This window comes from Manis pentadactyla, chromosome 2 (assembly GCF_030020395.1).
Source record: "Manis pentadactyla isolate mManPen7 chromosome 2, mManPen7.hap1, whole genome shotgun sequence".
NCBI lineage: Eukaryota > Metazoa > Chordata > Mammalia > Pholidota > Manidae > Manis > Manis pentadactyla.
This window is the reverse complement of record NC_080020.1, coordinates 18,002,520-18,016,795: the sequence shown is the minus strand read 5'-3', so window position 1 is coordinate 18,016,795 and position 14,276 is coordinate 18,002,520. Positions and strand designations below refer to the sequence as shown.

Below are 14,276 nucleotides of genomic sequence, written 5' to 3'. Positions count from 1 at the left end.
GCACATTTCACTATGGTAGAAAGCACAGCTGTAGACAATAAAAAAAAAGATTTTCATCACGAAAGTAAAAATAATTAGGTTGCTTTATAAAAAGATAACTCTGACCATTTTTTGGATTGATTATTTGGAAGAGTATGAGACTAGAGGCCAAAGGATCAGATGGATTTTTGTATCAAAAATGTCAGCAAATGAGAAACCAAACATAGGGAGTAGCCCTGGGGATCAGTAGATCTGACAAATGCTAACCAGTGAGAATTGAGAAAACTTAACAGTTGAGCATGAGGAAAGGGGAAGCATCCTTAATGTCTGGCTTTAATGATTAAGTTGATGGATTATGGTGTTGCTCACTAAGATTGGGAATACAAGAAGAAAAATTGGGATGGGGGAGATAGTGGATATGTTGTTACTGTTGTTTCCCAGTTATCTGGGAGAAGTGTCTAGAGGGCAGTTGGCTGTATGTGCTGAAACTGAAGAACAAGTCTTGGATTTAATTCTGGGTTCAGGTGTTGTCAGAATATAGATGGTTTAGAAAGCCCCCAAAAGAAAATAAGTTCATTCATTGTAGGTGGTATGCCTTGGGGGGTCATCCATGCCCCAAGAGGCACCACATACATTAACCTTAGAGAGCTTATCAGAGGCCAGCCCACAGGCTTGTAAGGTCAGAGACAAATGAGTAGATCCAGTCCAAATCAGGTAAACTCATCTAAGCCAAATTCACAAAACTGATGAATAGTAAGAATATTAACTTAATGGGTAAATATAATAGCCACAGGGACACCTTATGTTGGCATTCTTTTCCAACATCTGGACAGAAATGAGAAGCCAAATTATCAGAAGTTGCTTTTTTGCAGTCTTGTTTGGAATAAAGGGGATAAGATTAATCAAATGGCTTGATAGCATTAGGCCTAGATAATCTACTGTGTTCCTTGCCACCACAGAGAAGACTTTGCCACAGGACTGGAGCTACCAGTCCTTTGGCTGCAGTCATCTTCTCCCAGATAGGGAGTCCTGTCCCACATTTGTCTCTGTGACATTACTTTTGTGCTTCTGTGGATGAGTACATTCTTTTGTATATTTTCATGACTTCAGTAGGTCACTATCAAATATTTCTAATATCAAAAGCTCTTCTGTCTCTAAAATCAAATCTTGTTTGGTTTTAAATTTAACTCAGAGTAGAATTTAAAATTTTTCCTTAGTTTTCAGGGAAGTATCACTGTAACCTGCCTCTACTGACTACAGGTACTAATTAAACAGTGGCTTTGTCTAGTGAGAGCAGATACTGAAGTAAGTGAAGGACAGTACCCTGGAAAAATACTAAGTTTTAGGACAGGGAAAGGGTAACCTGCAAAAAACAAAACAAAACTGAGAAGCAGCAGGCAGAGGGTAAAAGACAAATAGAACAAAGTGGTTTATAGAAGTCACAGGAGAGGTTTATGAGACTGGAGTTGGTTGACAGTGTTTGTTAAATGTTTCAGTAAGGTCAAATAAGAGTTGTTCTAAAAAGACATGTTTAGATTGCAAAGTTGTGCACATATACGTATCCTCAGAGGGAGTTTGGATTCAACATGTATTTGATTTGACTTGGGTTGAGCATACCCTCTGTTGGAAAAGACAGATGTGTCATTGAATACAGTTGGCCTTGTTTTTCTTATTTTTAAAACACTTTTTAAATAATCTGTGATGAAGCTTAATCCACCATGGTTTAACTAAAATAAAAGCTTTTGAAACTCAATCTCATTTCTTTGCTAGAATTTCTGTACTTGTAGATTTGATATCCTGAATCTGTGTGTATATGTGAAGATAGAAAAATATGGAGTAAATTGCATAAATAATCAGTTGTGAATTAGTGACTATTGAATAATCATCCCAAAGGATTCAGACTAATGGTGCTTTTTAGCCTGGGTAGAGGTTTCTAATGATTTACTCAGGGTTATATCCTACACTGTTATTTTTAAGCCAATGAATTGAAAGAAGACATAATCTTAACTTAAAATCAAACACCTAGGCCAAATCAAAATGACTTCCTTTGAAAATCTATATCCACTTTTTTTTTAGGACCAGATTATTGTGACATGACCATCAAGTTCTTTTTTCAGCTTCTTGTTGATTATACCTCTTACTGACCTGTTGACCTTTTTAAGATCCTTGGGCTAGGAATGGGCAAAAGTTTCTTCCTGGGTAATGGAACTATTCTAAAATTTGATTGTGGTGATTGGTTACACAAGTCTAAATTTAGTAAAAATTGTTGAATTTTATGGTGTGTAAATTACACATCAATAAATTATTTTAAAAGTACCCCTGGGGCACCTATACAAATTTACCCCTTTGTATGTATCACAGTATTAACTGTCATGTGGAAAGGAAATGGTTTGATGGTGAATATTAACAATTTATGAAAGGATTTAAAGTAGCCATATGCCTTTCTATTTTTAAACAGATGTGATCCCCAAGAAAATGAAACTGGACAGAATGTTCAAAATAAATATAATCACAAAAAGGAATTTTTTTGTCATGATGCATACCCATCACCAAGGGAAAAAAAGGTTGACATGTCTGTCCTAACTAATGAAGCCCCAGCCCCTCCTCTGCAACTGGAAACCAATAAAGTGCATTTAGAAACTGAAGACTTCCAGCCACAGAAGGAGGTTGTTGCAGCATCCCCTAAAACCATCACTGCTTTACCTCAGATGGGCTCTAGCCCTGATGTGATAATTGAAGAAATTATTGAAGAAAACCTGGAAAGTAAGTGAAAAATACAAAAGCTAGGAAACATATTATGTCTGTAATTTGAAACAAAATCATTACCTGTTCCTGTGGTTAACAAACATATTGCTCTTTCCTTACCCTTCATTATGAGTTAACACTTGGTGGTTCCATGCCCCTACTTTCTTACACATTGTAGGGTAATTTTGAAGTAGGGATAATTTTTTTTTATTAAGGTATCATTGATATACAATCTTATGAAGGTTTCACATGAGCAGCATTGTGGTTACTACATTTCCTCCTATTATCAAGTCTCCCCCACACCCCATTACAGTCACCGTCCATCAGCATAGCAAGATGCTATAGAGTCACTACTTGTCTTCTCTGTGCTATACTGCCTTCCCGTGCGCCCCCATATTATGTGTGCCAATCATAATACTAACGTAGGGATAATTTTTATTTTTAATGCAATAATACAGCTAAACTCTGAGATGTAAATTTAATATTTGGTTTAACTCAGATGTTTGACTTTTTAATGTTCTACATAGAAACCTTGTATAAAGGATGAAAATATAAATGAGAGATTTGTAGTAGATGTGTTCTCATGAATTCATCCTTAAATTTAAGAACAGCCTCTCTTAAATTTTAGTTCATTTTATAACAGATTACCTCTCAGAACAATTCTGAATGTAATTGCATCTATTTTGTAACATAGATTGTAATTGATTAGATTTCCAATGTTGGTTTTTTTCTGCATTGACATGAGGATGAGATACTACCAAGTGTAGTCATACTACCATCTTCAGGATCATTCCTGCTTTGGTTCTCTTCTTCCCCAACCTGTTTCATTGTCAGCTCTTCAGAATGACATTTTTGATACAGAAAAAGGACATGCTGTTTTTTCTTGTTTCTACTGCATTATCACTGATATCTCAGTGCATTAAGAAACCTATTATGACTTTACTTTCTGACAAGGGGTCTTGCCATTCCAGTATTTTCCCAATTGAATTAGAGCTTTTTAAACAATAGTATCCATTGTCAATGTAATAAAATCAGTATAGTTGCCTTTATTTTTTATTTTGATGAAGCATACTTCACAGATTGTCTTGTGGCAACACCTAGCTATCCAAAAAAGCCTCTTCAAAAAAAAAATCATCTGTTCCTTTTGGACCAAAAGCCGGTATTTTAACAACTCTGAACTTAATGTTGTAGAGTTTGCTGTTTGTATAGTAATTCTTACGTAGCATGGGGCAGTAAGTAAAATGAATTTTACTGATGATTAAAACTTTAAAAGTTTTGGCAGTTACTGGCTAAAATAATTCAGAAGTTTGTATTACTTCTCTCAGTTGTCTCCCCAGTTATATACATGTATCTCTTTACCCATCCTCAATATAGATGTTATTCTTTCTTACCTACATCAGATAGTTAAAATAATCTGTTGAGCATTTATCATCTATCTGTTCTTGGCTGTCTCTAATTCCACTCCTCCTTGTCTTTGTTTTTAAACATTTTACAAGAAAAGAAAATCTACAATGTTCAAAATTTACATATTAAAATTCCCCGTGAAACTTTTCCCCTGACCTATTCCCATTCCATCCAATCCCTCCCTCCCTGAGCTTCTTTGTGCATATATAAACAGATAAATGTGTCTGTTTTCCTCTTTTTTGTTGTTGTTTTTACACAAAATGTAACATACCATACACAGTGTTCTGTTCTTTTAATTCCTTTCTTAACATTGTACTCCGGAGGTCTTTTCATATCACGAAACAACTCTTGGCTTGATTACTGCTTATATACAAAAAATTTCTGTCTTTTATTCTGCCCTACCTCTACCTCTACCACAACACACGTCTCTTTCCCTAAATGTTGCTCAATATGTTGGCTTTGCCCAGACATAAATAAGTTTTGGAATTCAGAGTGGCTATGAGGTAATTATTGGTTCTTTGGCGATAGTATAGATTAAACAGAATTTTTTAGCTTATACTTGAAATCTTATCATAATCTGTGGGATTCTGGATTCCATATATGTTCATAAATATTAAACTCTTAAACTTTGTTGTAATACATAGAGTTATAGCATATTCTGACTTTAGAGTCTACCACGTGAACTGCAATTCTACTTATTTAACATATTTTGCAAGTAAAATGAAATATTTGCAATTCAGGTTGCTAACAGATTCACTGTTGGAAGTGGAATCTATTTGTTTTATCAGTCTAGTTACCATTTTGGGTTTGGATTCTTTTGTGGAGCCCAAGTATTCTAGAGTTTTCAATAACACAAGATACTTATTATTCTTTTAGAGGATATTACGTTCATTTTTTGTGATTTTTTTTTCCCCCTACCTTCTGGTTTATTAATGTGGTTTAAATATTCTTATCCAGGTTCTCCAGAGCTAGTTTTTGTAAGCCATGTAATACATCCTTGCCACTTCTACATTCGGAAGTATTCACAAATAAAAGATGCAATGGTATTGGAAAAGAAGGTGAATCAATTTTGCAAGAAGAGTTTACACTTTGATCCTTCAGATATCTTGGAGCTAGGTAATGAAATTTTATTCCAAGCTCAAATGTCAAGTTTATTTAAATATTGTAATATTTGGGCAACCCACGTAGACTTTTATAATACAAATTTGTTCTCCAAACAGAAGTTTTGAAATTACTGAACATTAGTTAAATTTTATTTAGACAAGTTAGGTAAATATTGACTACTGAGTGAAATATACACAAACACTCCATTATGGAGTGAGATGAATTATTTTTTTTTTAATTTTATTTATATTAAAGTATGATTGATAATATATAATTATTAGAGTTAGAGGGTTAGGGTTATATATGTTAATGGAATTATATATATGTTAATGACAGTTATATATATGTTAATGAAATGTTTACCATGATACATGTAGTTACCATCTATTACAATACAAAGTTATTACAATAGTATTGACTATAATCCCTATGCTGAACTTTCATCCCTGTGACTAATTATTTTATAATTTGTACCTCTTTATCCTCTTTACCTATTTTGTTCACTTCCCTACCCCCAACCCTTTCCCCTATGGCAACTACCAGTCTGTTCTCTGTGTTTATGAGTCTTTTTCTGTTTTGATAGTTTGTTTGTTAGTTTTTTAGGTTCCACATATAAGTGAAATCATATGGTACTTGTCTTTCTCTGTCTGACACACTTCACTAAGCAAAGTACCCTTTGGGTCCATCCATGTTGCTACAAATGGCAAGATTTTGTTCTTTCTAATGGCTGAGTTAATATTCCATTATTATATGTACCACACCTTCAGCCATTCATGTACTGATGAACACTTAGGAGGTTGCTTTCATATTTTGGCTGTTGTAAATAATGCTGCAGTAAACATAGGAGTACGTGTATCTTTTAAAACAGGGATTTTATTTTCTTTGGATATATTCCCAGAAGTGGAATTGCTGGGTTGTATGGCATTTCTCTTTTTAGTTTTTTGAGAAACCTCCAAATTGTTTTCCATAGTGCATAGTGGATGCATCAATTTACATTCCAGCCAGCAGTGTATAATTGTTGCTTTTTATCCATTGTTGCTTTTTATCCACATCCTTGTCTCCTCTAAGGGAAAACTTACGGGGAAAATTGTTCCTCTAAGATGATCCTCATATTGTAACTACTGCACATGTGAATGTTGAGGATTTCATTGAGCACTTAAATGAGGTGCAGGATAATGACATCCATTTCCTAGGGCCACATGGAGGGTAGTTGGTAAACTTAATCAGTCCATCTTAATTCTAAGGGTACATGTAATTTGCCATGATCTAGGCTTTTGCTACAAATATTTTCCTTATAATACTGTTGACTGAGTTAGATTATACTCTGTAATAAGATAATGCTATGATTTAATTTAAGAACAGAATGAGGAAAATTATCTAATACCAATCAATACCTATATATAACTAATTCCAAAAAGGATTAGCTTTTTAACCTTATATAGTAATTTTTTTAAGTGTGATTAACTATTAGTCCATCTATGTAGCTTGTCAGAATCATATATTTTTGACAAAGGATCATCACATATTTTTGACAAAGATGAATAATAATTTCAAACTTAAAACACATTCACATTATGAGAATCTAAGAGGAGGGAAGTATAATACTAAACTTAATTTTTACAGGTACAAATCTCCAAAATTTAATACAGATATTCAGAAAATATTCTAAGATAGCCAAAGTCATTCTTTCCTTTTTAAGTTGATAATTTCAAGATAAATATATATGATTTAAATACTCATTTATATTTTGAGAAATTGGTGATAAGAGATGTGATATGATGCTTTAGGAGAATATCCTCTTGTTCCCTTTTCCTACTTGTTCTTTTTATTATAAAAAATAACAAACGATTATACATAAAAAACCCTAAAGACTCCGCTCCAAAACTACTAGAACTAATATCTGAATTCAGCAAAGTTGCAGGATACAAAATTAACACAAGAAATCTGTTGCTTTCCTATACACTAACAATGAACTAGCAGAAAGAGAAATCAGGAAAACAATTCCATTCACAATAGCATCAAAAAGAATAAAATACCTAGGAATAAACCTAACCAAGGAAGTGAAAGACCTATACCCTGAAAACTACAAGACACTCTTAAGAGAAATTAAAGAGAACTCTAACAAATGGAAACTCATCCCATGCTCTTGGCTAGGAAGAATTAATATTGCCAAAATGGCCATCCTGCCTAAAGCAATCTACAATTTCAGTGCAATCCGTATCAAATTACCAACAGCATTCTTCAACGAACTGGAACAAATAGTTCTAAAATTCATATGGAACCACCAAAGACCCCGAATAGCCAAAGCAATCCTGAGGAGGAAGAATAAAGCAGGGGGGATCTCACTTCCCAACTTCAAGCTCTACTACAAAGTCACAGTAATCAAGACAATTTGGTACTGGCACCAGAACAGACCCACAGACCAGTGGAACAGAATAAGAAGTCCATATATTAACCCAAACATATATGGTCAATTAATATGCGATAAAGGAGCCATGGACATACAGTGGGGAAATGACAGCCTCTTCAACAGCTGGTGTTGGCAAAACTGGACAGCTACATGTAAGAGAATGAAACTGGATCATTGTCTAACCCCATACACAAAAGTAAATTCAAAATAGATCAAAGACCTGAATGTAAGTCATGAAACCATAAAACTTTTAGAAAGAAACAGGCAAAAATCTCTTGGACATAAACATGAGTGACTTCTTCATGAACGTATCTCCCCAGGCAAGGGAAACAAAAGCAAAAATGAACAAATGGAACTATATCAAGCTGAAAAGCTTCTGTACAGCAAAGGACATCATCAATAGAACAAAAAGGTACCCTACAGTATGGGAGAATATATTCATAAATGACAGATCCGATAAAGGGTTGACACCCAAAATATATAAAGAGCTCATGCACCTCAACAAACAAAAAGCAAACAATCCAATTAAAAAATGGGCAGAGGAGCTGAACAGACACTTCTCCAAAGAAGAAATTCAGATGGCCAACAGACACAGGAAAAGATGCTCCACATCGCTAATCATCAGAGAAATGCAAATTAAAACCACACAATGCAAACTAACCTCACACCAGTTAGGATTGCCACCATCCAAAAGACAAACAACAACAAATGTTGGTGAGGTTGTGGAGAAAGGGGAACCCTCCTACACTGCTGGTGGGAATGTAAAGTAGTTCAACCATTGTGGAAAGCAGTATGAAGGTTCCTCAAAAAACTCAAAATAGAAATACCATTTGACCCAGGAATTCCATTTCTAGGAATTTACCCTAAGAATGCAGCAGCCCAGTTTGAAAAAGACAGATGCACCCCTATGTTTATTGCAGCACTATTTACAATAGCCAAGAAATGGAAGCAACTGAAGTGTCCATCAATAGATGAATGGATAAAGAAGATGTGGTACATATACACAATGGAATATTATTCAGCCATAAGAAGAAAACAAATCTACCATTTGCAACAACATGGATGGAGCTAGAGGGTATTATGCTCAGTGAAATAAGCCCGATGGAAAAACACAAGTATCAGATGATTTCACTCATCTGTGGAGTATATGAACAAAGAAAAAAACTGAAGGAACAAAACAGCAGACTCACAGAACCCAAGAATGGACTAACAGTTACCAAAGGGAAAGGGACTGGGAAGGATGGGTGGGAAGGGCGGGATAAGGGGAAAAAGAGTGGGGGGCATTACTATTAGCAGACCTAATGTAGGGGGTGGGCACGGGAGGGCTGTACAACACAGAGAAGACAAGTAGTGATTCTATAGCATCTTGCTACGCTGATGGAAAGTGACTGTAATGGGGCTTGTTGGGGGGACTTGGTGATGGGGGGAGTCTAGTAAACATAATGTTCCTCATGTAATTATAGATTAATCATATGAAAAAAAATAAATGGTTTCAACAGGCTTTTATGTATCTCAAGAAAAAATGATTTAATAGTATATAGTTTAAAACTAAGAATATTGGTTATGTGGTATATTGGTTATGTGGTATAACAGACAAAAGGGTTGATAACAATCTGGATGCCAAACAGATGTTTTGTTAGAACTTAAAAGGCTGCCCTGATGGTGTCTCTCAATTATCCTAACTTTATTAACATGTGCAGAGGGAATCACATGGCATCCCTGTGTATATAACCAGTGACCACGTCTCGACATGCCTCCCTCTGATCTGTGGCTTAGTCGTTAAGAGGGCAGTTTCTAAGACCGCCTGGCTCCTCCACCTCTTCTGATTACTGCAGGGCTTGGCTGGGTCTTCAGCCTCTTTGTCTAGTTTCCTGAAGTATGCAGTGGCAGCATCATTTCCATTGGGTTGTTGTGAGAAGTTAGTAAATCCATACATAAAATACTGAGAACATTGTTGAGCTTATAGTAAGCATTCAAATTCAGGCCTCTTTCTTCCCTGATCCTTTTCTCCTGGTTATTTATTTGTAATTCATCTGATCCTTCTATAAGGCCTTCCTCTGCTACTAGGTTCTTGGTTTATCTTTCCCTTTTCTGAACTCCACTGTATATTTATTTTGGCATTTCACTCTGCCTTTCATTGTTTCTTTACTCTCACTCCCCTTGATCATGAGAAGGTAATTGTTTTTTCCTTTATGCTGTCAATGTATTTTACAAATTTCAGTATGTATAGCTGTATGGGTGTGTGTACATGCACATGCAATAGAAGGTCTTTACTGTTGTGAGTACTGTGTATTATAATTTATTTACCTTTCTCTTTTCCTTTCTTGAGCTTCTTGGTGGCAGGGTGGTCTCATTCATCTTTATTATAGTTCATAAAACATAGGTCTTCACTGCATGACTGCTAAGTATTCTGTGTTTTCATCTCCCCATTTAGCTCATAAGTTTTTTTATAGCAGAAACTATCTTAATATACTACCTTTATTCTTCTCATACCACTTGACATAGTACTATAAATGAATTAAAACTTCTTAGTGGTGGAACTAATGTATGTATCTGTATGTGTTCATAAATTAGAGCTTATTTGATATTTTTTGTCTATAAACATTGATAATTTGTCTCATTATATAGGTGCAAGAATATTCGTCAACAGTATTGAAAATGGAATGTGGTGTCGAGGAACTATCACTGAATTAATTCCAATAGAAAGTGAAAATATTAGAAAACTTTGTAATCCAACCAAATTCCCAGTTAGTGAAGTTGCACTGATACAAATATTCATGGTAGATTTTGGAAATTCTGAAGTCCTAATTGTTCCAGGGTATGCTGTTATTATATGTTCCTGGCCTGCTAACATTTGTGATGGTGGGGCGGGGGAGGATACTAAAGAATAAAGGAAACTGGGAAAGGGTAGACAAAAGTAATTTATCATTCTTTACTTCTAGGCATACACTTGTTATTTTGCTGTAATATTTCTAAATTAGTAAGGTATCATTTATCAGTGTTAGCAGATGGGGAGCTTGGAAAGGACCTTTTTGATGTATCCAAACTTAACCACTCCTTCTTTGTTGCTTTAAGGCTGAGAATGATGCACAGAAATAGTTCTTTTAAGTGAGGTGTTAGAGTTAGCTGTGAGATGGTTGAGTACAGCTTTTTGTCAGATTCTATAATTTCATTAATGCATGTTAAAGTGGCATAGTGTCTAACTTACTCTAGGTATTCAAAAATGTTTCCTTCGTTCTTTTAGGAAAATAACCTGAAAGGTTTCTGTGGTAAGGGCTGGAATTAACTATAGCATGGCCACTGACTGTGTAATGGCCACAGCTCTGTACACACATAGATTTCTACTTGGGGACATAGATAATCATGTCTCCTTTAAACTGAATAGACCCATGAAAGACAATTCAGAAAACGTCAATTGAGATTTAATTCTGTAAATAGGAACAGTGTGCTTATAAAAACTAGATTAAACCTATAATATGGATTGAGTATAAAAGTATGAGTTAGAATGTAACTTTCTAGAAGGTTTAACTTAAGGAGAGTACCTTTAGAAATGCATACCTTTGATGGAGGAAAGCAAGTGTGGATTTGAAGTATTTTCATAAATATTACTTGAATTCTTTCTAGAGTTGGTGATACCCATGTAAAATCAAAACAAATGGCTGAGCAGCAGCATATAGTACTAAATGACTTATGTCTGGTTCTAAGGAAGTCTGAACCATTTATGGAAGGCCTGCTGAAAAACATCCAGCCATTAGCACAGCCGTGCTCATTGAAAGACATTGTTCCACAGAATTCAGTAAGTGAGCCTTAAATTATTTCTTTTCCAGGGGTTAAGTCTAATTTTAGCTATGTACTGAGTATAGGTTCAAGGCACCAGTTCTGTTGGTAAATAGGTTTTTCACAATAAAATATCTGGACCAAAAAAAGGAAATGAACTTCAGTTTCCACAATTGGAAATTCTTAATGGGAAACTGAGTTGAATAAGCATGTATGGACATATTTATAGGTGAAATATTCAAGTGAACTACTTAATTTGGAGTCAAATAAATATGGAGAGAGAAATAAATTTAAAATACAGTGTTGTGTATGCTTCTATACTTTTCTTCACTGTTTCCATGGCTCTTTATTACTGTACTTATAGCCTACATTGCATTTTGCTTTGTATTATTTATGAATACCAATTACCCAACAAGACTGAAAACTCCTAGGAGACAATATTTGTGCATAAGAATATGCATTAAGCAGTTACATTATTACAAAGTCTGTAAAAAACAGGAATCTGCTTTGTTCATCAGTGTGTTCCCAGCACTTAGCAGATCACCTAGTACACAGTAGGCATTCAATAGATATTTGAAAGAATAAGAAATGAGTAAAAAAATAAAAGGAAACATATTTTGTTTTGTCAAAACAAAATATGTAGGAAAAAGTATTGTCACTAGTGTTTTCCTCCAAATAGTAATCTTTTTTTAAATTATACTGTTTTTCCATTTTCTTTTCTGAGTAGGCTTTACTTGTATACTCATAAAATCTTTAGAAAGATGTTTATTTTTTGTTATAAGGAATGTGTACTTTTGACACTTTGAAGTTTACTTTAGGCATAATACTTAACATTTCAAAAATCAAAACTTTTTTCAGTGGTTTAATATTTTCCTTACTGTTTAAGAAGCATATACTTCATATATTGCTAGTTAAAGGAAACTAACTTAACTGATGATAATTATAAATAATCTTGATTCTATTTTATGGTTCCCATTATACTTTAAAAATTACCTTTTAAATTTTCATCTTTTAAGTGGAAAGTTCATATGCAATACTTATTTTAAAATCTGTAATCTTTGTATAAATATTCAGAAGTGAAGCCAAATCTGAACTGCAACAGTTTATAGAACTCCTTGAGACTATGTTTATAAAATCAAAGTGTAATCCATATACAGTGTACGTATGTAAAGACTGTCCTTGGGCTAGTGGCCCCAGCTGCTGTTTAATATCTGTGGTTGGTTCATTGGCTTTGCTCAAGTTTGCAGACTTTGGTTGATAGCTAAATCCAGAGCATTGTACCATTAGAGGTAATTATAATTACTAAGTATATTGGAATTTTACTTCTTCCACAGAATGAAGGCTGGGGAGAAGAAGCTAAGGTAGAATTTTTGAAAATGGTAAATAACAAAACTGTTCTAATGAAAGTTTTTAGAGAAGAAAATGGTGTGCTTATTGTAGATCTTCAGAAACCACCAACAAATAAAATAAGCAGTGATATGCCTGTGTCTCTTAGAGATGCTTTAGTCTTTATGGAACTAGCAAGGTAGGTAATTTATTAAAAGTTAAGTATTTTTTGAGATTATAGGTGTAAGTTGGAGTAGCAGATTTTACCTTTAAAAACTGTGGACCCTAAAATCGAGCATAATCTAAGAGGTTAAAAGTATTGCTATCAGAGTTTTTTCAATAGTCTGAAAACTGCATTCAGGAAATTCAACTTAAGGAAGTAGTTTCTATTTTGTATTATCTTAGTTTTTTCTATTTGTAGATGCTGAATATTTTTTAGAGTCTTGATAACTTCACAGGCAGTAACAGTAGCATTTTAAGAACTTTAACAGTTCTTGACTTAAATTTTCTAGCCTTTAGAATAAGTTTGTGATCACCACCTTATATTTAATGTATGGATCTAGAATCTCTTCATCTCTAATGGGCAAAATAAGGTAACTGACCATAACAGATAGTGGGTGATACCAGCTTTCTGTCCTGAGTAATGAGATGACTCTGGAAGTGACCCAAGTAGGTTCTATTCTGGAGAAATAAAAGTAGAGTCTTGGAGGTGGAAGGGGCCACAGAGACACTTCAGCCTACCTTACTGGTGCTACCATAGAGAGCATAGTTATCAATTCAACTGAAAGAGCAGAAACTGGAATCTGAGTAGAAGATAAAAACCCAGCTCGAAAATTTCCCAGCACAAATTTGAAGGTTAGTTATTGAGTTTGGGGAGTGGACATCTTATTTAACCTTGTTTGATGTTTGGAAACAATACCAAGAAATGTTATATTAGAAGAGAGAAGGAAGGGCAATACTCTTGGTAAATAAGTTAGTGTATGTACAGTCCTTTCTTCAGGCCAAGTCACTTAGAAAAGAAAGGCTTAAAGAAAATGGGACTTGCTTATACTTTTAATTGTGCTTTTAATTAGGTTTAGGTCACAATCACCAAGAAGTCACTCTGAAAAAAATACAGCTCTCCACTATCATCCACCTATTTTGCCTAAAGAAATGACAGATGTTTCAGTTACGGTTTGTCATATAAACAGTCCTGCTGATTTCTATGTTCAGTTGGTAAGTATATAGTATTCCTTTGATACAAAGTATTTTTCAGATTTTAAGTAGAGATGTATAATGGAAATAAGTGCCCATTATAAATTTTTGAGCAAATAAACCACTCTCAACCCTCCATATATTAAAGTTTCTTAGTAGATACAATTTTAAATAAATTTATATGATTCATACGACATTGAAGGAACTCTTTCATCATGCAAGTTAGTGTAATATAGAGGGAAAGAACAGTGAAAAATACCTAATGCATAAATGTTTCTTACCACCTTCCAGTGTGATTGTGAAAGATACTTTGTTTTCATTGTTTTAAATTTTATTA

General features: G+C 34.3%; 1 protein-coding gene across 1 annotated transcript in view; it reads left to right on the top strand.

Annotated features, from left to right (window-relative positions):
- RNF17 (ring finger protein 17) overlaps positions 1-14,276 on the top strand; it is a 111,556-nt gene that overhangs the window by 24,958 nt on the left and 72,322 nt on the right. The window contains exons 10-15 of the mRNA XM_057490477.1: positions 2,438-2,742; positions 5,086-5,244; positions 10,271-10,460; positions 11,267-11,438; positions 12,754-12,944; positions 13,819-13,960. Coding sequence (XP_057346460.1) covers positions 2,438-2,742; positions 5,086-5,244; positions 10,271-10,460; positions 11,267-11,438; positions 12,754-12,944; positions 13,819-13,960 — 1,159 coding nt within the window. The remainder of the gene's footprint in view (positions 1-2,437; positions 2,743-5,085; positions 5,245-10,270; positions 10,461-11,266; positions 11,439-12,753; positions 12,945-13,818; positions 13,961-14,276) is intronic.